This window comes from Pagrus pagrus (genome assembly GCF_965226575.1).
Source record: "Pagrus pagrus genome assembly, chromosome: 13".
In the NCBI taxonomy this organism is placed as follows: Eukaryota; Metazoa; Chordata; class Actinopteri; order Spariformes; family Sparidae; genus Pagrus; species Pagrus pagrus.
This window is the reverse complement of record NC_140197.1, coordinates 18,786,943-18,813,185: the sequence shown is the minus strand read 5'-3', so window position 1 is coordinate 18,813,185 and position 26,243 is coordinate 18,786,943. Positions and strand designations below refer to the sequence as shown.

General features: G+C 41.7%; 1 protein-coding gene across 7 annotated transcripts in view; it reads left to right on the top strand.

Annotated features, from left to right (window-relative positions):
• The window catches only part of sun1b (Sad1 and UNC84 domain containing 1b), a 32,975-nt gene extending 6,948 nt beyond the window's left edge, over positions 1–26,027 (top strand). For 3 of the 7 annotated variants that reach the window (XM_084371742.1, XM_084371741.1, XM_084371740.1), the window contains exons 2-23: positions 394–491; positions 11,637–11,840; positions 13,075–13,346; positions 13,632–13,889; positions 14,025–14,159; positions 14,619–14,768; positions 15,685–15,768; positions 16,706–16,816; positions 16,957–17,076; positions 17,626–17,719; positions 18,116–18,174; positions 19,100–19,302; positions 19,492–19,767; positions 19,851–19,943; positions 20,498–20,589; positions 21,646–21,790; positions 21,879–22,193; positions 22,304–22,388; positions 23,080–23,195; positions 23,788–23,955; positions 24,045–24,137; positions 24,224–26,027. In XM_084371742.1, coding sequence (XP_084227868.1) covers positions 409–491; positions 11,637–11,840; positions 13,075–13,346; positions 13,632–13,889; positions 14,025–14,159; positions 14,619–14,768; positions 15,685–15,768; positions 16,706–16,816; positions 16,957–17,076; positions 17,626–17,719; positions 18,116–18,174; positions 19,100–19,302; positions 19,492–19,767; positions 19,851–19,943; positions 20,498–20,589; positions 21,646–21,790; positions 21,879–22,193; positions 22,304–22,388; positions 23,080–23,195; positions 23,788–23,955; positions 24,045–24,137; positions 24,224–24,340 — 3,273 coding nt within the window. In that variant the 5' untranslated portion in view covers positions 394–408 and the 3' untranslated portion in view covers positions 24,341–26,027. The remainder of the gene's footprint in view (positions 1–393; positions 492–11,636; positions 11,841–13,074; positions 13,347–13,631; positions 13,890–14,024; positions 14,160–14,618; positions 14,769–15,684; positions 15,769–16,705; positions 16,817–16,956; positions 17,077–17,625; positions 17,720–18,115; positions 18,175–19,099; positions 19,303–19,491; positions 19,768–19,850; positions 19,944–20,497; positions 20,590–21,645; positions 21,791–21,878; positions 22,194–22,303; positions 22,389–23,079; positions 23,196–23,787; positions 23,956–24,044; positions 24,138–24,223) is intronic. The other 4 variants (XM_084371745.1, XM_084371744.1, XM_084371743.1 and 1 more) reach the window with 4 other exon arrangements.
• Positions 26,028–26,243: the final 216 nt, after the last annotated feature.

Here is a 26,243-nt window from a genome sequence, read left to right as displayed (position 1 = left end):
GGAAAAGGAATGTCCAGCAGATCTCATTAAGGCCTGCCTGTGCTGGGCTTTCTGACATGGTTGTACAGCGTAGCAGTAACCAGTGGTGGTGGTGGTGGTGGTTGTGTTTTCTTGGAGAGCAGCCCAGTAAATAGCGCTAGAATTGATTTGGGAAGAGGCAGGGAATTTACCAGTGCTGTATTGTGTTAAATGTGTAGATGCGGTTCTGAATCTGCTCTTAAAATACGCTTGCAGAACTTGAGCTCATTAGCAGAACGAGGCTAAAACAAGGCAGACTGTGCATGCATTTTTTTGTGAGTGTGTATGGAAGTCAGTTTTATGCTTGTTACCCCTCTCCAGCATCATGTCCACTTTGGCTAAAGAGTCCTATCCTTTGCATCCTGACTCTTGCAGTCTAAACACAGAAGAATGACCATGGATTTTTCCCAACTGCACACATATACGCCGCCACAGTGTGCTCCGGAGAACACCGGCTATACCTACTCTCTCAGGTGAGACCTCAGTGCCAGGCTGCAGCATCAAACAGTCAGGCCTGTGGTATTTCAGTCACACCCTGCCTGTCATTTGTGACTCCATGCAGCTCAGAGAATTAACTCCCAATGAAGCCAAATTGTCCTTGAGAACCTGCTGTTGTGCTTTAATCAGTTTCAAGGCATTGAAAGTTTAGTGTCAACCAGCTACTCTATATTCCATTTGTTCTTTTCTTGTTTTTAGCAGAGTATGCTATTGTGCGCTGTCAACCTTGACACTATTATAATAGCTGTTGTCAGTCTGCTCATGTCACTATGACAGTGTAATATAATGAGAGGTTTCTAGGCTATCAAGTGATCCCAAAGGTTTTTCTATATTCACTGCCAGAGTGCTGGTTTTCTGTGTCCTGTTTGAAGACAAAACGCTTAAGAGTGATGAGTCGATAGTCAAGCCCTGTTTCCCAGTTAGATTGGAATTGGTCACAAACATAATTACAGCATTAAACGTTTCATTATATTTACTTTTCATTATTTTGTTCTGTCTTACATTTTCAGAGGTTTTCTAAGTCAGTTACTCTTATAAAAAAAAAAAACTCTTGTGGTTGTGGTTTTGATGACTCAGCCTCATGAGTCAGTTGATGTGTGTTTATATTCTTGGTGGGGAATTGGGGAGGCTTGCACAGGGTAAAAACAGAACACACACACTAGATTTGTCTGTACATGGTTTGACTATTTTTTTAAAAACTTTTAAGTAGTTATAGCCAGCACTCGCCATTCCTGTAACACCAACCTCTCCCATCGTGCTCCTCGTCCATGCATTGTTTCTTGTACTCCTCATCACAGATGATACCGTAGGTGTGGTTGACACTTAACCGGGAAGGTCTGTGCATGTGGAGGAATGTTGACGTTTCAGTGCTGTCACCTTTAGTGTCGGCAGCTCTCAGAACAGAAGAAAGGGTTTGGGTGTGTAGGTTCTGAAAATGAAATATCACCTGAACTCACTCTCACTGTGTTTAGGGAAAGGAAGAGTTATTGCATGGGCAAAGGCCTACCATCATTCAAGCAAAAGTATGACTGTCTTGTAAAAAAGAATCGAGTTTGAACAACAACCTCTCATTAGGTTTACAGCCCTGTTTCGCAGAAATGCAGAGCACAATGTTAAAACTGCAGTCAGCAGAGCTACATTACCCCGAGCTCTTTCCCCTCTATCTGAACAAGTTCAGGCCGCAGTCTCTTTAAGTAATTATGTGTCACATTATGTGACTGTGGTATTAGGTGCCTTCTATAGTAAATATATCAGCAGCTCTTATACTTTCACAGGTTGCGGGTATGGCTTTGATGCTGTCGGGTATTTTTCATGTTGTAGAATTTGATGTTGTATCACAACATGGCAAAACAAACCCTTAACATCCTCATGATTTTAGTTCAGCTTTGAGGCAGACAGAGTAGGGCTGCAACTAATGATTATTACCTCCTCCGAGGAGGTTATGTTTTCAGCCGTGACTGTTGGTTTGTTGGTTGCTTTGTCAGCAGGATTACACAAACAACAAAACAGTTTTCCACGTTACTTGGATGGAGGATGGGTCTTGGCTCAGAATAGACACCATTAACTTTTGGTGCAGATTCAGGAACTTTCGCAAGACAGGGCGTTTTCCAACATTTTTGTTAATTTCTCAGGGAATGATGCATGGATCCTGACAAGAAAAATCAGGTGTATTTAGATGGCTGGTATCTATAAGAGTGAGTACAAAAGGGGACTGTTGGGCCTTGGTGGTGGTATGCACTACTGGATACATTTAAGAAGCTGGAGCCAGCAAATATTTTCTAAAATATTTTTGCTTGAAAAATGACTAATCGATTATCATAATAGTGGGCAATTGATGTTTTCTTTAATTGCTAAATCAAAAAATCATTGCAGCTTTAACACGGAGTGCATTCCAGTGATGTTAATCCAGTCTTGGTTGGCAGTCTTATGTGTCACACTGTGGACCGAGGCAAAGTAAGATGAATGTACAAAAGCTTGTTTGACTCCTTGCTGGAATCTGTCAGGTAGACTGAAGGGCTGGAACAAGCTAATCGTGTCCCTTTGAATGTGGTCAGCTGAGAAGCTATTAATGAACCTCGGTCACAACCATGGCCCTGATCCCAGGATTAGACTAATAGTTTATGCTTCTTGATCAGCTAGTCGAGAGATCTGAGGTTTTTATTAGCCCCGTGTGTGCTGCAGCTGAGTGGCTAATTAATCTCAGCTCTCCTGAGAGAAAACTTGATGAAATTTAAATCAGCTAAATGAAGGCAGTTACATGTCTTTGTCTCTGCCAATAATTTAACATGGCATTTGCTACTTGTATCAACCTATTTGACAGTCCGACAGCTGATTGTGCTCAGACTTTAGAGGGTGTTTGTATGTGTCTGTGGACTCCAGTGAATACAAGAGAGCAGCGTAGAGACAGACGGGGTCAGGTGACAGAAACCGTTGGCCCATCTGTTGTCAGAACTCAAAAGAGCAGCGACAAGTTTTGTGGCATTGAATGGTCCAGGAGAAAGAGGGAAAGGAGGCCAGCCAATCACCTGACATCACATGAGAAACAACCATTACTACTTTGAGCATTAACCTTGTGTTAACTTAATTAATACTGTAAATGCAGTGACAGACTTTTCTTCATAGATTTGTAACCCAACAAGGTTTTTATTCATGAATTGGGAGGATTCTGTGCTCTCACTCTCCTCTTTACTGGACTTTACTGGACTACAGTGTGCTTAGCAAGGAAGCTGCATGGCTTCACCCAACTTTGCTTGCTTTTAGTAGATACACAAGGCATTTGTTGTTTGATCAAGGTCTGTGTCATATTGAAGATATGAAACGTTTTTATTGGGTGTACACATTTGGACAAAAGCTACAATTTCTTGAAGCTAACTTTCAATTCACATTAAGCAGACCTTTTAATTCAGGAAGTTTTGTTCTATCCTAATAATCATAGGTTTTACATTTAATTGTTGCTAAGGATGGAACGATGGATGGATCGCGATTAAAGAAATTCACATTATCACTTGATGGTGGTGAGTTTCCTTTATCTGAATAATCATTAAAGCATCGTTACGTAACTTTCTTTACCTTATAATAACCACTTCAAAGTCATTTTGATAGTACGGTGACTTGAAATAGGGTGAATGGTGTTTCTGTCTCAGCCACTCTGCCCCCCATCACTTGTTTCTGCACTATGTAACTTCAGTGAGAGGGTAGGATCCACAGCATTACATACATGTTTACTTCAAGATACAAGTTTTCAACACATAACATCATTGTGGACATGAATAATCTACAAGAGACGTCTCTCAAATGTTACATACTTTAGTCTGAATCAAGGGCTCTTTGTTGCTTGTGAGTGACATGCAGGCTCTGCATGCACAGCAAACTTAAAATCACAATCATCCTTATCAGTTTGATCAAACAACCAAAGTGTGCCCTGCTTTGTTTGATAAACTGATAAGGATGATCTACAAAATCACCTCAATCATTTGAGAATTATATTTTTTTCCTAATAGAGCTGTCCAAGTTATCTGCTGAAAATTGTTATTTTTTTCATATCACGATATATATCACAGAAAACCAAAACATCATGATGTCTCTTGAATTGTAAATTTTATATTTGCCTTCTTGACTTTTGTTGACAAGCAGGCGATATTTCTGAAGTAGCGGTCGTCATTTTGCGTGTATTTTTTTTCTTTATTGTCAGGGTTTCTGTCTCAAGATAATTTTCAGCTTTTAAAGGGAAAAATAAGTGAAGCTATTTAGCCAAAGCATATTTCTTTTAACTGGAAGAAACTTTGGCAAAATGACCTGGAATAGATATAAATACTATAATTGGAAATAATGCATAAACTTGTAATTTCTCCCTCAGTTCTTTACGTCCAGTCATACATAAGCACACACATACAAGCCCTCTTACACCACCATTTGCTAAAAGTGGTCGACAATTTAGAGAAGTAGTGCATCGATAAAGCTTATGACTTGCGTCGCAGCTGAAAGTGGTACAGTGGTTCTTTATACTCTGTGGTTCATCGTTGAGCTGTTCCACCTCTTGAAAGACAAACTGACTGTGCCCATCTCCCCACTGCATTCAGATGTGTGTGCTGTATATCGACTCGCACAAAGCCTTCATATTTTATGATGGTGGAAGTGGGTCAGTGGGGCTGTGGCCTCTGGTTGTAGTGTTTTCTCCCCACTAGGGATTACTGAACAGTGACAGTAGCACGCAGTAGCAGTGATGGAGTTATCTGGTGCTATATGTGGCCTTCTGTGATCAGCAGCAGCAGATAAGTCATATAAAAGATAGAAAACAAACGATAAGTTCTGAGAATTAAGGCTATTAATTTTTTTTATTATTATTTAAAACTGACTTGAGCATTATCTGAGAAAGGATATGCAACACATTTGGTGCTGTGACACTTGTACATGCGAGTCACGCCCTGCAGGGCTGGACTGGGCTGCAACTAGTGCCAGTTGGGTGGTTGTTCTTCACACTGCTGTCACAGTTGTTTTGACATCTGGTCTGAGTGTATTTCAGTTCATGCAACACTGGTCAAGTGCCAAACGAATGACAGCAGCTGGAGTCCTGTTCCTTTTGAGGGTTAAACTCACATCAACACAGACATTTCTATAACTGTTCTACTTGTTTTAATACTACAGTAAAATGATCTCTGGTATATTTTTAAAAAACCCCAGCATGCATAAAGCATTTGTTGTTATATTTATACATCAGACATCAGTGTGTCTGTTGGGTAATGGTACATGTCCAGCCTCTCTTACGGATCACAGTTGCTCTCGAGCCAGGGAAGCTGTTTAGAGTGGTCACCGTAGCAACCACGGCAACATGAAACGGCACACTATAGTGCTTTAACATGAAGAGCGATGGACAGAGCCGAGAGAAAGAGAGAGAGAGAGAGACAGAGACAGAGAGAGAGAGAGAGAGAGACAGAGAGGGAGAGGGAGAGAGTGAGTGGGGCACAAGCAAAGTGCTATCTGTGGGAGGGAAAATGAGGGTGGGCTGGAACGATCCTAATCACACTGCCATATCCTACCTTCCCAGAGATAGTCGGATTGGAAATTTTGAAAGCTCTTGGCTCTGACCCAAACTCCCAGTTTCTGGCCTGTGGTAAATATAGGCCTCAGCACCTCAGGGGACAAGACTTTCTCCACTCTGTGACAGTCTGATGAAACAGGAAGGCAGAGTGTGCTACGATTTTGCTCTGATTTGGTATCATCCCCCATGGATTTCCAGAGACTCTCACAGCTGAAAAAAATGAACAGTATAATTTGAGTAAACACAGCACGGTCCCACACTGTCGCAGGGAGGAGATTTAAATAGATAGTTGGGAATGTGTGACAAAATACTCATTTTACTTGAGCTAAACTAGAGCATCCCAACTCAATTTGAGGATTTAGGTACAAAGTGGTTTGCCTGGGATTTTCTTGTGCTTGCACTGTTCCCAGAAAAACTTAATTGATGTAGTTGTGATTGGATTAAAGAGCCATCTAAACAAATTAAATTTTCTGAGATGGCAGCCACAGGCTCATTGGTGGAAAATGTCTAATGTGATTAAAGTTCTGCTGTCTGACTCCACATTTTGTTGTATTAATCCGTTATAGCAATCTGTGAGTAGTCTTACCTGAGACATGCAGCACACACTACAGCTCACTAGCAAATGTTTTCCCTCATCTTTGATTGGCAGTTTTTGCTCCTCCTCTGAGTTTCATGGGGAACAACACGCCCCCTCACCTTGTAAAACTTTTCTCTGTTTCTGTTTTCATGTGTGAGAGAGAATATAGGCTTCCTGTCAAGCATTTGACAAGACTTCTTTTAACCACACTTGCGGTTTTGAAGCTGAGATTTACAACCACATGGTTTCTGTAATCTCTAAGATATGATGTATGTGTTTGTATGTAGGTGTGTGACCACAGACCATAGCAGTAATAGTTTTTGGTTAAGGGTTTTGTTGTGCAAGTGTGTTATTATCTGAGCTCACTAAAGCATATCAGAGCTGCAGATTGGGTTCTATTATAAGATCAACTTCTGTGCTTGTAATATTACGCAATGAGCAGAAAGTTGATTTTATTTCTTACTCTTTTTGACAGTGTATTATTCCCTGTTGTGGTCTTGCAAAGAGATGAAACTGTTGCATTTTTTTTTTTTTTTTTGGCATTTATTGTTCTCAAATCAAGTTTGTAGTTAAAGTTGTTATAGCTGAAACAATAAGTCCATTAATGGAAGCCAAAATAACAGACTGCTGGTCTGATTTTTTTTTTTAAGAACATCTCTTTTAATCCTTAAAAAACAATCATTAGTTGTAGCCCTACAAGTTATGCTTTAAGGGAGACCTATTATGCTTTCTTATTTCGCCCTTTCTTTTATTGTTTTATAAAGGATCTTGTGCATGTGCAAGATCTTGGAAGTTAAAGTCCAAAGGCTGCGCCGAGCAGAGCTCCACTCTCCCACAGAAAACACTGCTCCTGAAACACCTCATCAGTAGTCCCGCCTTTAATTCCATGACTTCTTGACTTAATACTACACCCCCATGTCACACATTTGCATAATTTATGCTTATAGTCATGGTACAAGTGAAGGTAACTGGAAGCTGAAAACACAACAGAGCCATCTAGATACATGGTGAGTGGTGCAGACTCAGGCGTGTGTGAGCTGACCAATCAGAGCAAAACGGAAACGTTTCTTTGAATCCAAATGTCATTTCTGATCTGTTCAATTGCAGACCACACCAGCTGTGTAGATGGTAAATTACCAGATTTTTGTGCTTGCATGTTAACATGATGTCTCGTTGTATCCAGGCTTTGTGATTGGATCTCATTTTTTTGCATACACCATGCAAAGCAGGCAGAAGGTGGGTGGGTGGCAAGTCCCTTCAGTGGCAGAGAACCAAACATGGTATTAGAGGTGTAGGCTCACCAGAAGCTATGTTACGAGAATTACTTTTTCTTTGTCATGGAGGGATCGGTCCTCTGTGGCTCTCTGGATGGATCTCAAAGAATTGTTGACGAGCCGGTTTTACCTCTGTTGTCTTGGGAGCTGCCATAAAAATCTCTGGTCTTGTGTTGTCTCCGGGGTACGATATCCTGATGAGCCAGTAAAGAGCAGACACTGAAGTGATAGGGCTTCCACCCCAAGGGCAGATACTTATTGACTGATACACAGACATTCATCATGTCATGTTAACACCTGGATGATTGGCTAAGGTTCAGTCGCCCCTTTCCTGGAGCTGTGTGGAAGATCTGATCCCATTTCAGCTGTTTCTTAAACCAGACACTGATCACGTTCTAATACTTAAGCTAACCTGATCCAGGTAACTTCTATTGAACTTATTTTTATTATCACATATTATTTTATTTGATTAATCATTTAGATGTCTGAATATGATGAAAAATTCTCATAATTTCCAAGAGGCCAAATTGAAAATGCTTGTTTAATTCGACCAACAGTCCGAAACTTAAAGTAATTCAGTTTATTCTCGCAGAATACTTTGAACTGAAACTCTGATCATCCATAATCTGGCTACACAAGACTACACCAACCTTGAATTTGAATGTTGCTCTGCATAATCACATGTGCTAAATAACAAAAAAGCAAAAACATAAGCGACTAAAATGTAGAATGTATCTGATGTAGTTGTGTACTGTAAGAAAGAAAGCCGGCTGTGCCCACTGAGTGTGGGAAGAGTATCAAAGCTTTAGCGTTATGTAAGAAGAGATTCCAGGAAGCTGAATGTCAGGATGGAAGTGTCTTCTCTCTCAATACTGTAAGTCTGTCTCTTCATCTGTGTCTTCTTCACGTCTCTATTTTTATCACTGATGTGGGCCGTGGGAGCCGCCTGGGAGAGGGCGGCACACGGATCAATTTGGATACCCAGAACAACTAAAAAGAGTTTGCAAACTAATTAAACATGTTTACATCCTCTGATGATAGTGACTGTGACCTGAACAGTCCAGTTTCTGAACATTGTTTTGGTTTGAGATGCACACTTTAATTTTGTGCAGACAGATAGGGGTTTGGCGGGTGTGTTGTTCAAATAAAGATCTGTGTTCGTGAGTTGCCAGGTACAGCAGAAGGTCACATTAATGATTGTGTCTGGCTGTAGGCTACACAGACAAGTCTGTTTTCTTTCTCACACACACACACACCCTGCCTCGCCCTGGGCGCTCAGTTAGTCACAATACCATTGAATCCTGAACTATTATGTTCTAGTATAAGTTACTTCTGTTTGTTTGTATGCACATTTATTTTTTTCATTTTCTTCTTTTAACCTTGAGGCAAGCTTTGTTAACTTTAGTAACTCTGCAGCTTTATATTGCAACCGTGAGGTTTGTCATTAAAATATTGTTTATAGTAATCTTGCTGAACTGTGGGTCCACTGAATAACTGCCCCACGGCTGTTTTTACAAGATTTGAATTTCATATTTGAATGAGACAAGCAGATTATGTGATGGAAAGTTTTGATGGAAAGTAGATTGTTCTGTTGACATCTGCGTTTGCATGCGTCCCCATGTTCTCTGCTACAGGGAACCACAGTGACTTTACGTCACCTCTTTGCTCAATGCATAACCTGATAACGCTGTGTTGGTGTCATCATAATTAGTGTTGCTCCAGGACTATCACTGCAACTGACCAATCATGTTTTTGTAATGTAATAGCTTTGCAATGCTAAAAAAAGATATATTATATATTGTATTCACACATGGGTGAAGTTTCTCTACATGTCGGTAAAGGACATGTTCACCCGAAAGTGAAAATTCAGTCATTATCTAGTCATCCCTATACCGATTGAAAGTACACTGCTGCGAAGATTCCTGGTTTAATAAATAAATTAAATTACGTCTTTAAAAAGGAATTTGGAATCTCGGACTGTGCTGAACAAACTCTATGGAACCTTGTAGTGGTTTGTTTGTTTGTTTGTTCGTTTGTTGTTTTTAGCACCCAATTTTTATCTGTTTTAAAACAGGTCCCCATCTACTTCAGTTGTTTAGGAGAATGCTGCAATGCTGCTTTGCTGTGAAACTCCAGAAATGTTTTGTGGACTATGAACCTTCACCGGACTTTCCATCAATTTATCCTTTATGCCCAAGTGTAGAAATATTCCTGCATGAATCTCCGGTGCTAAACCCATTCAACCACTACACCTGCTCCCAATGCGGACTTCAAAGCTTTTTGTTCAGTTGCAAGTATTGTCCTGTAGCAACATTAGTTAGGACGTTATCGCAACAACAACAACACAATGTTATCAGATAAACCCTGCTCAACAGTCCTTGTATTTCCTCTTGTTCTGGTATGTAACTCTGCCCCTCAGGCACTTCAGTACAAAGATATATAGTCTACAGCTTGATAAAGGTGTATTTGTAGATAATGGTTGGTTTAAAGCACGATTTGGCTTTGTATTTTTAAATGTACATGAATATGCTATGATGGTGTGTTAGTAGTATTTAGATGTAGCATGAGTTGGTATGCTAACCTTTTAAATTGAGTTTCCAAGCTTAATAGTACCAGTGATGTACAGTGTAATATGCTTGTGCTTAAATTCCTCCTGGTTGAGACTTTATTATTAGGGTCTACATGTGAGGAGAGAGAAAAGAGTACAGAGAGAGACAGTTTTTTATGTGGTTAAGTGGTTTTAGATCAATATATCCTTATCTGTGATCTTTGATTTTCCACCCTAATGTATTTTATATTGGGAGATAAAATTAGATCAGGAGAGGATTCTGTTCAGCTCTCGGCGTACCCACTAGTAAATATACTTGCAGTCGTTCTCCTTAGTAAATGCTTAACAGTAGAAGCTAGCTCTGGTCAATCTCAGACCAACAGGATACAGAGGGAGAGGTGCTGCCCTGGTCATGTGCTCAGAGTAAAGCCAGTTGGAGCAGCAGGCCGGAGGCAGAGTGAGGACGAAAGCACATAATTGGCTCTCAGTGGGAGTGTGTAATCCTCAGGGTTTAGAGCCAGCAACATGCGCGGTACATGTACACATGCACACATGCATGTACATACAGCTGATATTGCTAAGTCTACAGCTTGTCTCCACGACAGGGACTCTGTGCCTTAAACCGCACGGCTCTTGTTTACACAGGGATGGTCCCTCCTGGTGTCTAACAGGAAGTTGGTTCTCTGTCCTCCAGTGACAGATAAAGTGCTTCGCTCCTCCTCTTCATTCACCCGCCCCTGCATGTCTGTGTAGTCATTCTGTTGACCCAGTTGAGCCACATGCACACAGCCTGCAAAGAAAGAGCAACATTTCAGTTCATTTTTTCTTAATATTATTGATCACGCAGTACTTGTGTATTAAGCTATAAATAAACCTTGAGACTAGAATTTTTAACTGCTGCACCACTATAGAGAAGTATGGCTTAGCCATGGATTTCTTTTAGTTTTGTTTGTACTGTTGCATCAGCTGAGAGGGATTATAGAAATATTTTTTATAATGGCTCCATTGGATTTCGCAATTGCTGCCCTGTTGCCTGTTAGTCGAGGCTGAACGTTGGCCTCTACTCTGCCTGCCTGCCCTGTCAAGTGGGTGTGGCCCTGTGACTCACAGCTGCACAACGCATGGCAAAATCAAATTTGCAACATTCATGGTGTGTTTCCACTTACGGTCGGTTGTAGGTTGAACTGAGTGGAATACATTTTTTTTTTTTTTTATTCTGCCTGCTTGCATACTTTGGGATGTTTATCGGGCTTATTTTTCCAATTTGACTTCCAGAGGCACACTGTGCCTTTTCTTTTGTCTTGTTTTCTCACCCCCCTGTGAGTGAGTCACTTCCTGTAAGGCTCACTGCCAGTTGCAGGGAACAACAGCTCTCTAAACGGACTGTCTGTCCCTGTTTATTGTTTTATTTTTGTTGAAAAACAAGAAAGCCTCTCTGAAGTTGCTGCGGATGACACACACATCAGGAAAAGTGCAGGATATCCCCGCTCAGTATTGATGTGAGGCTGAAAGTCGCAGTTTGTTGTCTTCAAATGAATTTCCGTGCAGCAAACGTAAGAAACCTCTTGTCCTGGGATTAACTGTCACGCAATACCTCCTTTCATCAAAACTCCTTTCTTTCTTTTCTTTCTCCCCTACTTTCTCCACCCTTCCCCTGTTCCTCCTCCTGTCTCTCTCTCTCAGTTCCAGCTACTCCACAGCAGCATTAGAGTTTGAGAGGGAGCACCAGATTGCAGCCGTGTACGAGTCGCCCAGGATGTCGAGGCGGAGCTTGCGTCTGCAGACCGGTGCCGGTCACTACGTTAACGAGAGCGTCGCTGATTATTCCCAGAATCACAGCAGCAGCAGCAACAGCAGCAGCTACAACAGCACCAGGAGAGAGACACGGTGAGACTAGCAAAACACTCAGACATGTCAGCTTACCAAAGATCGAATCGGTAAATGTTTTCTTCTTGAGGCTACGGGTTTGGGTGCATGCCATCGTTCCAACAGAACATTATTCAGAAACCCCTCTCTGCAGATGTTTGTCACACTACCCCCCCAACCCTAACCCCTTTCCTCTCAAAATTTAATTCTCAAATAATCTGCATTTTATCAATGTTTCCATTAGTGTATTAAATTGCTGTTTTTAGATCAGCTGACTCAGGTGAGGGGTGGCACGCCAACTGAGGTAAAACTCATGATTTCATTCTGGCATTGGAAATTTGTCTGTGCAGTGAAACAGATCAATTGACACGTCGATTGGTGACAGGCCAGAAAGGAAGCCAATTAAGGGCAAAATCCAGCTGATTCAGCACCATGGACAGTCACTAAAATTCGGTCATAATAAGCTGTCAGACAAATGGACTTTTGGTCCAATACGACATTTTTACAAAACTATTGGGGTTTCAGAATAATTGGCTGCTGGAACAATGGGCAGTCCACAGAGGTCCATCTGTGTACCCTCACTTGTCGTATTTGCAAGTAGCAAAGTGCCAGTTTTTGTGACATATTTCCAGTAACTGCCACAGTGCACATTGAGACCGCAAGCCTCAAGAGGTTTATCAGAGCTCACTGCGATGTGCTTGATTAATGAGGGCATCCCACGGCTCGCACAAGTACGGTGTCATCGATTCTCAGATGTTTTTGTTGGCTTTATTAAATTTCCAGTGTTGTAGTTATGTGCCATTTAAGCCAACCATTCAGTTGCCATGTAGGTCCATTAGAATAGATTCTTAGTATTAAGTGACAACCGTCTGCGTAGTTTTTGGATTTTCATAATTATAATCACTGAATCTTGAACTTCTCATTGTTTGCTGATGACAGTCCACAAATAAATCATAAGGCTAGTTACTGTCAACAGCTAAACTGATGTTTTGCAGTAGACATTTGTGAAATGTGGGACATACTTGGCTCTGAGTGCGGTGTTATCTTAAGTATGCATCCAGTGTGGATTGTGTGTTGCCATTTTTCCGGTTCTGAGACACATTAGCCTACGACCTTGCACCCAATGACTGTGCACTTACGTGGACAGACCCTACTGTACATACCTCTCTAGTGGTCTCAACATGCCTCCGTCTATACTCACATACATGCAACAAAAGTCAAACCCCTTCATTTGTTGCTGTCTTTGCTCTTTCAGGACGCTGCGGAGCAAAAAGCAGCAGTCCAGTTCCAGTGGCCTATCTTTATCCCTGAGCCAAGCCGCCACACCGAGGAAAACCCTCTCCTTCTCGGCTATCAGTACCCCAGTTAACAACAGCAGCAGCAGCAGCAGGAGTGTCATCGTTCAGGAAAGCAGCACAGCGTCTGATGCTTCTCTACTGACCCCCATCGTAGACCAGTCCCACCTGAGACAACGTACCGTCACCACAACTACAACCACCACCTCCGCTTCTGTGGATGGACACTGGGGTCAGTTGTTGCAAATATTAATTCCACCGCCTGTTATACTTAAGTAAGATTATAATTGCAGGAGTTTTACTTGTAATAGAGTCATTTTAGTATTGATACTTAAACCTAAGCAAAAGATTTTAGTACCTCCTACACCCGTGAAGGTATTTGAATTCTTTCCAAGCTAAGCAATAACATGCATGCTTATTAATCTCTTAACGCAATATCTAATAAATGACATTGTTTCCCTGTGTGTTTAAGAATGAATCAGGTTGATTTATCTGTGTACATGCTGCTCTCCCTCAGAGAGAAGCTTCAGCGCTGACCACAGTTCAAGTGTCAACGGCGACGCCAGTGCATCAAAGTCCCACACCACGCTCGTCAATGGTTACATCTGCAAAGACTGCTCTTTACACTCTCAGAAGGACTCCTATATCACACGCTCTTCATCAAAATCATTATCATCATCTCAGGCTGCAGAAGCTTCCTCTGAAGCCTTCTCCTCCTCATCGTCACCTTTCACAAGCATATACTCCAGAGACAGGAGTCGAAGGAACAAGTCAGGTGAGAAATGGACTGAAACGTTCTTCATCGCATGTTGAAATGATTTAAGCTGGAAGGTGCTGAAAGTCTAGTATGTTCATATCTTAATGAAGTTGTGATAATGAGAATATAATTGGTAGTGGTGTCTCTCTGCAGGTGTCCTGGTGTCTATGTCTAACACGTGTATGCGCTACAGCAAACAAGCCCTGGCACCCATAGTGTCCTTAGTCACCCTGCTCTTCAACAATGTGCTCTGGCTGGGTTCAAGGGCCACGAGCCCCCCAGGAAAAGGTACACAACGAGAGACGTCGTTTTCTCTTTATACATTACCCATCATTCTCTGTTTTTCTTCCTCTGTCTTTTGCGGTGGCTGTTGTTCCTGAGTCGCTCAGCTCAGAGTGAGATCATCAGTGATCTTGAGGAGGACAGATTGCTCATCTCTCTATTGCAGCTGATTTGAAATCTCCACTCCTTGTTGGTTTCCGGCTGAGCAGGCTTCTCGTCATCACTCTTAATGTTTCCGGCTGAGTCATGGTCTATTTCTACTTCACATGTAGCCTTAATACCTTTCCTCTTTTTGGGCTTTTCATAGCCTCTTGACGTTTTTGTCTTTGGGGGATTTTTCGATCTTCCATGTCACTTTCCCCTCATCCTATCATCAATTTATATTTGTGTTATTTTCAGTCTCTAGCCGTGCCTCTACTGTGTATTTTGACTAACAGTGATTATACGGGGTGGGTGTGTCACCAGGTGTCCTCACGTCGTTTTCGGACTCGATGAGACGAGCGGTATCCTCCAGTATGTCCCAGCTGTGGCTGTTTAAGCAGAGCACTCTCAACAGAGTGATGGGCTACAGGGCTAATGGCTATGAAGGACAAGATACCAGCCTCTACTCCAAAGGTTCGGGGTCACAGCTCCTGACCTCTTGTGCTGCTCTTCTCTTTCTTGTCACCATCTAAGCTCTAACTTTTCTTGTTTAAGGAGAGGTTGTTGGAGGATCTCCTTTATCATCTCTCACCATCCAGCCTTCACTTTCACACTTTCTGTCTCTGAAGGAGGAAGTTAACTAGAAGCAAAATTAAAACGGTACACTCCCCAATACACCATTTCCTGACATCGGATGAAACTCTCACATGATAAGTCGTTCACACTTTCGCTCACATGAGGTCGTGGGAACATGTGCTTCTAAATGAACTAAAAAGACACCCTGACACGTAATTAACACTGCAGTTTTCAAGCTCCTAAGATGATAAATCGATTAGTTGTCAGCTATTAACTGAATCTGCAACTATTTTGATTATCAGTTTTTCTGGTTTCTTTACTCCTCTATGGACGTAAACTGAATAGCTTTGGGTAAGACTTTTGAGGACGTCTAATTTGGAAATCACTGATCAACATTTTTTTGCCATTTTATAGATCAAACAACTAATCGATTAATCAAGAAAGTAATCCTCAGATTAATTGACAATTCATTTGAGCGTTGGTTGTGCATTTAGTTATGTTTGACAGCAGCTTCAATTTGTATAAGGTCAGTTTTATTCCAACTTCACTCCTGATTCTGGTTCTTTTCACAGCTGCAGAAGAGTTTGATCAACTCTGAAGCTTTCACTACATTTTGTTTCTAGCCGTTGTCACCCTGTATCCTCTCCTCCTCCTCTCTGTTCTCATTTTCTTCATGAAGACCTAGAGCTCCTCTGTCATCACACTGGTGACATGTGCATTCACTCCTCTTCTTCATCCATTAGTCCTCCCGTCATAATTTTCTCACGCAGCATGTTTTTGTTATGTAAATAAATGTGTTGTCTGTATGTTGCAGCTCACTCAAGTTTCTGTGGAAGCATGAACGTGAAGGGCCTGGTGACTGAAGATGCATCGCATCTTAATCTCAATGGTTCCCTGTGTAAGCAGACACACACACACACACACACACACACACACACGTTTCCCTCTATACTTGGTTTTTCTTGTGGTCGCCGTGATTGACAGATATAATTATATGCGTGACCTGTGTGAGGACCAGTGAGCAGAGGTTGTGTGAACTGCTTTAACTAGTCAGTGGCCTGTTGACCGTTGTGACCTGCAGATGCTTCTCTTTCAGTCAAGTTAGCCCTCCAAACCTATTTCAAGGGACCAGTTCAACACCAAAATGTAACACAAGTGGTGATCATTCCAGACATAAATAAGCTTGGGGTTAACAAGCTGCTTGTCTTTAGTTTAGTGGGTTTTTTGCATTTAGATAAACGGTATAAAAACAAATAACTGATGTTAAAGGGGCACTGTGTAGTTTCAGAGAAGAAATTTAAACCCAGAATTTTAATATTGACAAAAGTAATGAGGTAATAATACAAACTCAGAGATATTTATATTTTCCATAAGTTAATAAACAAGCTGTTCTCTGAGGAAAATCAGGTCCCCATGCTTTTAACTAAGAAATATCTTTAAATGAAAACAAATAAAAAAGATTTTTTTAAACAAAAACATAAAAAAACAAAAACCTAAGCTAAGTGGCTTATAATCAAAAAGTGACATTGAGGTAAAAGTTTACAAAAGCATTTTTCAATCATGGAACACATTTGAGGGTTCAACAAGGCTTGTTGCTGTCCATGTTTTTCATTACATACAGTATATTGCATGTCAGTGGCCCATTTGTATTTTACTTTTAATTGCTTAAATGTCGTTGATTCATTTCATATTTTAATTTCAGTTGCTGTGATTATTTGCATAATTTAATTCCTTTGGTTTTCCTGCTTGTATGCCATCTTAATTTCATTCATTCATACGTCCTTTGTTTTTGTTCTTTTCTGTTTGCCTGCTGTCCATCATTTGGCCGCACACAGGTGATGACTGTAAAGGGAAGCAGCATTCAGAGACACACACCGTCCTCCTCACACAGTCCTCCAGGCCTCGACGCCTGCTGGGGGCCCTGTGGAGCGTCCTAGCTTACACAGGTTAACCAGCACTTCACTCATGTTGATGACAGTCTGTAGATATGCTGTTACAAGTGTAGTTTATGAGGGAACCAGTTTGTTTGTATAAACTAGTTTTGCAGCAACTAATTAGTTAAAATGTTTCCCTCCTGTACCTCCAGGTTACTGTCTCCTGCAGCCAGGTTACTGTGTGGTGAGAGCAGGCAAAGCGGTGGGATCCGGGGCCGGGACGGTGGTGCAGAGGCTGCTATCTCTGTTCTGGATGCTCCTGGCAGCTCCAGGTGAGTGGTGCCTCAAACGTGCCTCAAAAGTGTTCTCAAACGTTCTTGGAAATATGTATCTTTTACAGGGATGCACCGATTGTGATATTCTGAGCATTTTATTTGTTTTTGTTGGTGTTAATTACCCCTTTTGTATTGGGGAAACAAATAAATCTTCAGTATTAAAAATATCTGAACTTAAGTCATCCAGCCTCTCATTCCCCTATCATTTAAAGTGCACTTTTTTTGTAGTAACAGATTCAGAAGCATGTTTAGCCTTCCATACACCTACAGTGTAGCTACTCAATGAGAATAGCATACGAACAAGGAGCCAGAAGATCTTAAATGTGTCAGCGCAAAATTAATGTGACACAGCACATAAACATCAGCCTCAGCAATGGCTGAAATCCTTCCTTTTAGCTAATAGGTTACTAGCAGACAACAAGGCAAATATCAGCTGATTCTGATGTTAGGCCAATGTAGCTGTGCATCCCTAATCTTCTCTGCTTCTTTGTTGAGCAAACGGGTCTGATTGTGTTTCTTTTTTCTGTATTTATTCAATCTGAACAGTGAAGGCAGGCAGGGGACTTCTGTGGTTTCTTGCAACAGGATGGTACCAGCTGGTGTCTCTCATGTCTGTCCTCAACGTCTTCTTTCTGACACGGTAAGAGCCTTTCCCCCGTTATCTATCAGCGATTCATTTGTATATGATAGCACGTTCACTCTCAGAGCTCTCATGGTGCTGTTTTCAGCCACACAAGGCAGCTATTTCAAATCTCTAAAAACCTTGCTATGGAGTAGAAAAGACAGCTGGTCATTTTAGACTAGTTAAAGGTTACTTAGTTAAACGAGACTAAAACAGTTATAATATTTTTTAACTATGTTGCAAAAATGTTCATTTTATGCCTCCAGTAAATCATAAAAAAATGTCAGAGCTATGACAGCAAATTATGATTAAATTATTTAACTTGTGTCTTAAAATAGCTGTCTCCTTCCTTGTATTTATACATCAACATGTTCTCATGTCAGTTTCTCTGACCCGTGTGTGACTGTGTTTCAGATTCCTTCCCAAACTCTGGAGGCTCCTGCTGCTCCTTTTGCCCCTCTTGCTCCTCCTTGGTGAGTGTATAAGAACTTGCAGTGCTCTCTTCTTTTATCACAGGTGTAACCCATTTAGTGAGCGAACATAGAGAAAAATCAGTCTGTAGTGTAGCAGTGTGGCCAAACCGGCACGCATCCCCAGAGGACGCTACATATTCAGGACCAGATTCAGGTCAGCCTCTCTGGGCTGCTAGTGAGTTACTCTACTCTGTCATTCAGCACTTCTCACATATAGTGACAACAACAGAACACAAACACATTTATGAATTTATTCTGTGGTTACTGGCTGAACTACTCTGTAATTAACATATTTATCCTGTGAATCCTGATTTTCATTTTCCCGTGAAAACGGACCTCTCACAGGCGCCCCCCTGATCATGTTTAAATCAACCTATAATAAAAATACAATAGCAAGAGCATTCATTCTTTTTTCAACAGGAAACACTTTCATCTCATCATTTGCGTTGAAGGATTGCCCCAAAATGGCTGCAGAAAATCCTTGTTTACAGAAAGCAAAGACAATTGTATTTAGCCATATCACCCTGTTGTTCACAAATAATGATGTCAGTACACTACGTGCGGTACGCTGCAAAACGTAGCGCCAGTGAGTGGTGGGAGGGGGGCGGAGACGCAGCTTGATGGCTGTCGGAAAGAGATCTGAGAAAAAGTACTTATGAGTATTAATTTTGTGTAGGTTTGATTAAAATGTATTAGGCAGTTGTGAGCATATTGAGCATATGAAGATACTCAAAGAAATAAAGTCACAGTAAGAAAAATACCAATGTAGGCAGTGGCTGATCTTTTCTATTGCAGAGTTCAAATGGTTGTAATACATTTCTGTAGTGTTTAAACAAAGTTTCTGCAAAACATCATGAGTCTGTTATGAGTGACCAACCAGCAGGCGTGTGTGTTTTAACCTTCACTTCCTCTCATCTATGTGCAGCTTTATGGCTGTGGGGTCCGTCCACTGCTGCCCTGTTTGCCTACCTCCCAGCCATAAACCTAACCGAGTGGCGTCCTGCCTCTCCTTTCACCCTCCTGTCTAACTGGGTGCCATCATCTGCTCCGGTTCCTGCGTATGTCCCCGTCCTTGCACCAGAGACCCCAGTGGAGCAAACCCCGGCCACCCCGGTCTCACAGGCACCAGTAAGAAATCAGGGTTAAAACTATCAAAACATTGTTAGAAAGCACGACATGAGCATGTATATGAAACAACATTATTTCGTGATGTGTGTTGTTGCTTTTGCCATGTACTAAACTGCCCTCAGAAATGGTGTATTTCATTTCCGTCATGTAAATGTCCCTTTTCTTCGCTCCTTCATTGCTCTTCTCCAGCCGATACTTCCCCCTGCTGCATTCTCTAACGTGGACTTGGAGCGACTGGAACGAGTGGAGCGCCAACTAGCCCTACTGTGGGAAAGAGTCCAGCAGGGTGACCAGAAGCAGGAGGAGCGTCACAGCAACGTTTTAGGTCTCTACAGCACCCTGAAGGAGCAGCTCCACACTGAGACAGACAGGGAGAGTCTGGGATTATGGGTGTCCTCCCTGCTGGAGCAGAGACTCGGGGTGTTACGGGGAGAGCTGGAGCGGGACAACACACAAAGAACACAGGTAAGGAGATGAGGATAACACAAGAATAATGTATGCTATTAATGTTTACATGCATCTGACTTTTTTATCTGTGCTCCATGCAGAGTGCCGAGCAGCAGAAACAGCACCAAGACAGTCAGGCAACACGGTTGGCTGATTTAGAATTACTGCTCAACACTCTGGCAGCCAAAACTGAGGTATGTACGGCAGATTCACTGCTTTTTTTTCCCCTGAGAAAACATCTTGAAAACATGTGTGCAGCAGAATGCATGTGAAAAATGTTGCTTACTTATCTTCCAGTTGTTTTAATATGTTGAAGTAGCCAAAGGATTAAATCTAAAGCAGCCAAAATCATCAATAAAAGCAAACCTATGTAGACAAATCATAAAAGCAAACAAGCACACGATTATAATCCTTGACAAAGTATGTAAGAGTAGAGAGTCAGAGTCAGATGGTAAACTTGCAAAGTCTAATTATTAACTGGCAAAAAACTGTTACAATGGCACAAGATTGTGGTCACATACCAAAACTGTAGTGACAACAGTATGAAAAGACAAAAGAATCCCCTGACAAGCTCAAACAGGTATGAAAGGTAAGGTGTATCCAAAGGAACAATGGTGCTGTATCAAATATCTAATGGAAATGTGTTCCTGGAAAAATGTCCTTGAGTTATTTTTGGTTCATCTGTCATAAGGAGTTTTGTATTTTCTGTGCCATCGTCAGTAATCCTCACACATGTTATGTGTTGTAGGAGGTGCAACATAAGCAGCAGCAGTATGAGCACGAGAAGCAGGAAAGACAGAGGGAGGCCATCACTCCAGCAGCAGACACGGTTCCCGTCAGGTAAAATAAAAAACAAGAAATAAGTAAACCATCAAACACACATGTTGACTGACCATCACCTCCGAATCAAATACATATGTTTCCTCTTACTTGTAGTTCTTTTTATCAAGCTACATTTTTTTGGCGTGAGTTGTTGAGTTTTGGAGAAAAAATACATTTGAAAACTCAACAGTAATGTCTCTTTCTAGAACATATGACCTGGTTAACAGACCTTGTTGTGAGTAGTTTCATGTAGGATCTTTTCATGCCATCAGCGATCAGACTACACAACACCACCACCACAGCTCCCAACACCTCCTTTCTCCACTGATTAAGGACGCAGCTATACACTTTACTGTCACTTTAAGACTGATTGTTTTTTGTTCTGCATATTGTTGTTATTTAATTTAATATCTCAGATCCCTGCACATTGCACTTTTTTTCTTCACATTTATTACATATTGCACACATCATGTACACACAGGGAAAGTTACTGTATATAGTATGCTTATTTTTATTCTTATAGTTTTTATTATATTTTTATTCAACTGTTATTTTATTCTTTGCTACTTATTTCCCTCTGTACTGCTGTGTTGCCTGTGAATTTTCCCAAGGGGGATCAATAAAGGAACATCTTATCTTAACTATTTTCTTTCCATATCACTGCACAGAAGGAAGCGTGCGTCTACTCTAGACTAGAGGCTAGTTGATAAAACATTACAGCTCAGTCGAGGAAGACTAAGTTAATGTTTACATTCCACACTTTCAGAAGCATGAGCCTCTTGTTTATGAGTTGATTTCCTTCTGCATGGTGATACGGAACGAACATAGTTCCTACTTTAAACTGCTCACAGCAAGGTGTGTAGATTATCTTGATTAACCAGGTAATGATTTCTTAAAATTTGACAATTCACACCAAAACAATCTAGATGGATAAATACCTCTACAGGTTAGAGGAAACATCTGTGTTTGATTTGGGGGTAAAATGCCACCTTAATATTTTTTATGGAGCTTTTCACATTTTGTGAGCAAAGTTCTTTGAGATTGTGGAGGCTCACATGTCTGTCTTTCACTCAGTGTGGGTGTGGCGCAGGAGGACCATGATGCCTTGCTAGTGGAGGTGCAGAGACTTGAGGCGGAGCTGGGCAGAGTCAGACAGGACCTGCAGGGCGTTGTGGGATGCAAGGGCAAATGTGGGCAGCTGGACACACTGCAGCAGACGGTAAGCAACGCAGATATTAACTCCTGTTTGGGCTTTGGAGTGATATCCACAGTACTTTACTCATTAGATTTCCGTTTTACTTTCCCAGATATCAGCCCAGGTGTCCTCCCAGGTGCGTAAGGAGTTGCAGGCTCTGTTCTTCGGCGGCAGTGGAGCAGGAGAGGAGCAGGGAGAGGTGCCCGAGTCTCTGGTCCACTGGCTGTCCCAGCGCTATGTGAACACACCCGACCTGCAGGCCTTACTGGCCTCTCTGGAGATGAGCATCCTGAGAAACGTGTCCCTGCAGCTGGAGCTTAGCCGGGCCCAAACCCTGGGCGAGGCCGAATCCCAAGCCAAGACCATCGTTAAGACAGTAACTGGGACTGTCCAGCACACGGCTGTCACTGAGGGACTTTCAGAAGAGGTAATTAACGTACACTTCTGTTGCCAACATCATCGTCATTGTGGATTATTATCTGTTAAAGTGTTTGTTTGCGGCTCTAATTTAATCCTTTGTTGTTGTCTCTACCCCAGCAAGTAAAGCTGATTGTCCAAAACGCTCTGAGGCTCTACTCCCAGGATCGAACAGGCCAGGTGGACTACGCCCTGGAGTCTGGAGGTAAGAAGGAGACTCACATGGGAATCAGTGGCTGTCCATCCTCGGACTTCATAGAAGAGAGTAGTTAACCCTGTAGGGATTAGCAAGCTAGCTGCTCCATTAACTCTGTGCTGTAATGTACGTTACATAATCAGGGTGCAGGCATTAGCCAGGCTCGAGGACAACAGGGTATTAGCAGCATTATCATTTGTGTTACTGAGCAGTGAGTTGACCTACATGTTGATTTCCCAGAAGTCTAATATGCAATATTTTTGAATTATAATGTCTAAAAACAACTTGACCTTTGTTATATATTTTCTGTTGACTTGTGGTTCTTTCATTATCCCAAATGTTTCAATGTTCAAACCCTCTGTTTGGGGAGAGAGTCAACATTTGTCTGTTAACATTTCTGCCTGAGTCAGGTGTTACCATACAACAAAGACAACAACTCCCATGATCCCACACAACTTATATCGTTTGTTTTGATTGAGAGACCCCTGGTGGCAGAAATGACATAGTGTGTTTTTCCACATACCCCATATAATTACAACAGTCCTGGTTTAATTTTCACTCAACTCTCACTCTCCAATGTCTCCGGTCTGTCTCTACTTATGCTTTCAATACAGGCTGAAATATGCAAACAGCTCTTATGAAATCTGGACTTCATTTTCAGGCTCATTATTGTTTCCTCTCGACCTCTGTGCATGTTCAGGTGGCAGCATCCTCAGTACTCGCTGCTCTGAGACGTATGAGACGAAGACGGCCCTCATGAGTCTGTTCGGCCTGCCGCTCTGGTACTTCTCCCAGTCTCCACGGGTTGTCATCCAGGTGAGCCTCGCCACGAGAGAAATGCCCATTTTACTGATTATGTAAAGTTAGTTAGAGGGTTTTCCCCCTTTTTCTTTTGTACTTCTCTGTGTTAACGGCGGTTTGCAAGCGAAGAGAGTAGATCAGAGTAGACTCTGGGCTTGTTGAATCAAGGAAAGCAATTTGGTTTCGCATTATTGGCTGTAATTTCATGATCAGGCTGTCTTTCCATGTTACAGTCATTTCAGTTAAAAATCCCCTCTTTCTGTAACTGAATTTGGAAAACTCATACTGTTAAAGCCTCTTTAACTTCTGATTAACTTTAGTCTATATTTACACAGAACAAAAGGTTGTACATTTATTTTAAAGGCCATTATAAACAGGAGGAATAATCACAGCAAGCAAGACATGTCTGCAAGTACAAATGTGCACCTGGCTATTGTTTTAAGACGGACTTGAAAAACTGAATCTCTCTTTATGATCGGGTTAAGATCTGAGGGGAACTCATCAACTATTGTTGTTACTTATGATTGGTGGAAACTAAGAAGCACACTAGATAACAATTCTTGGCTGCTGTGATTAAACTTATTCTTGGTATTTCTCCCCTCCACAGCCCGATGTGTACCCAGGTAACTGCTGGGCATTTAAGGGCTCTCAGGGCTACCTGGTGATCCGGTTGTCCCTGAGGATCCTGCCCACGTCCTTCTGCGTGGAGCACATCCCCAAGGCCCTGTCCCCGACTGGAAACATCACCAGCGCACCACAAAACTTCACTGTTTTTGTAAGAAACATAAAGCCTCACAAATGGAGAATAGTTAATTGACTGCAGATGTGACTGATGAGTGCCCACTGATGTTTGTTTGTGCGCAGGGTCTCGATGATGAGTACCAGGAAGAAGGGAAGCTGCTGGGGCACTACACATATCAGGACGATGGGGAGTCACTGCAAACTTTTCCTGTTATGGTAACTTAAGACGTACTTCCTAGTCAATTAGAAACGGATCAGTTCATTGTCTGCAGGCATGTTCTGAATATTTTCTTCTCTTTCAGGAGAAAAATGAAAGGACCTTCCAGATCATCGAGGTGCGGGTGCTGTCTAACTGGGGTCATCCAGAGTACACCTGCATGTACCGCTTCAGAGTCCACGGAGAACCTCGGCCTCAGTGAACAAACCACTAACATAAATGCTCATATATGACATATCACACTATCTGTACATAGCTCTCGCCAACTTCTTTAAGACGGAGGGGACTTGGTAGACGTTTTTGTATGAAGAACATGGACGTTGTGGATTGTAAAGGAACGTGCACAGACTGAATCATGAACACGTGTTTTTATAAAATTGAAAGAATCATAGGAAAGTCTGTATGGGGACTGTCGATGGCAGAAGAGGAAATGGAACCACGGAAGAAGCTAAAACTCCAAGTCCCCTTTTCGTCAAAAGGTCTCTTGCACTGAATCAGCCCCGTGGGGGCGGCAGGCTCCACTGAGCGGACAAATCCATCCCCCGTCTTGTCACCTTCCACTTCTACAGGGAGGTGAATGATTGGAATGGGGGATTACAGACTCATCTCTACCATTTCCTCACACACTGCATTTCAGCCTGATTTGGTTTGTGCTCCTGAATCATCTGTATTTAACTTTGATTTCCTGTTAGTCGATTGTTTTCAGGATCAAAGCCACTGCACATTTGTCTGCGACGTGTCCAGACACGTCACTCCTTTTGTTGCTGTCAAGTCTCTGCAGTGACATTAACTAAGCTGTTTGGACTGGACAACACTAACAGCGGGTGTAAACTGGACATAAAAGGTTCACTACATTCAAGGCTTGGCCTCATGCATCAACATAGCCATAACTACTTTTTCTGTTTTCTTTTGGATCTGAACATGCTGCCTATGGACAAGCTCTGAATGTTTTCTGAAGCAGAGGCTTTGATGCAAGTCATCCTTTAACTTCACAGCAACACTATATAACCACTGACCTGAGCTCCGTGCTCAGAGTACAAGGAGGCTCTTCACTATGTACATTAGACAAAATATGTGTAAGGTTATGCAAGGACTCCAGGATTCATTCTAGCATGTGACTCTTCCCCGAACCTTACTCTTTAACTGATACATGCGAGTCTGTCCTCTCTGGAGGTTTGAGTCCTGTGCCTGGATCTCAAATTACCAATCAATGTTGAAAGCTAAGTAATATAACTACTCCTGTAGACAAGAGTGTGATTTTTACCTTCCGTTTCTATCAAGAGGAGACTCTCCTCCTCCCTCTAGCTCAGTTCTAAACGTCCTCCTCACACGGGCTCCCTCTATTCTGAACCCCTGAAGGAATGTAATCTGTATATTTAATTGTTGATAGTTGGTCCTTTATATCTGCTTTTATCAGTGTTGCTTTATAAAAAAAAAATCATCCTGTTACTATCATTATTATTATTGTATTACTACCATTATTTCTACATTGTGTTGTTTTGCTTTTTTTGTTTTGTTTTGGGGGGGGTGATGATGTCAGAGGATGCACTGCAACAACTTGTTAGGATAATATTTGTGGCACAGGTCTTCACAATTTGTTTAAAAGAAATGGGGGGTGTCTGTAGTCATCGATTTTGGTTGCAAATAAGGGGAAGTCTCAAATGGTATGTATAAAATAATGTTTTGTTCACAATCTTATTTATTAACAAGTCAACTAGTGACTGCGAGATATGAGTTACTGCAATGTATATTTTGTCAAAAGCTGTTCAGTGCATTTTGGAACCATCTTGGGATTTTTTTTTTAAAGATAAATGGCTATTTTTGTTCAGTCATGAGATGACTTAACTGCTTTGGAATATATTCCAATAAAGACTTTAATTTTGAAGAACTTCTCTGACTAACACAATCATGGTTTAAGAGCATGCTGTTTTTATCTACAGCTTTATTTTGTGCCCTTTCATGGTTGTGGAGACGAATGTTTTTTACAATGCAATATAATTTTTTTGGTTCATCCTTAGATGACCTTTATTTAGAGCCAACAATGACAGATGCGACGTGATATAGGACTGAACTTTGTCCTCATAAAAGAGAAAAATTGGCACACC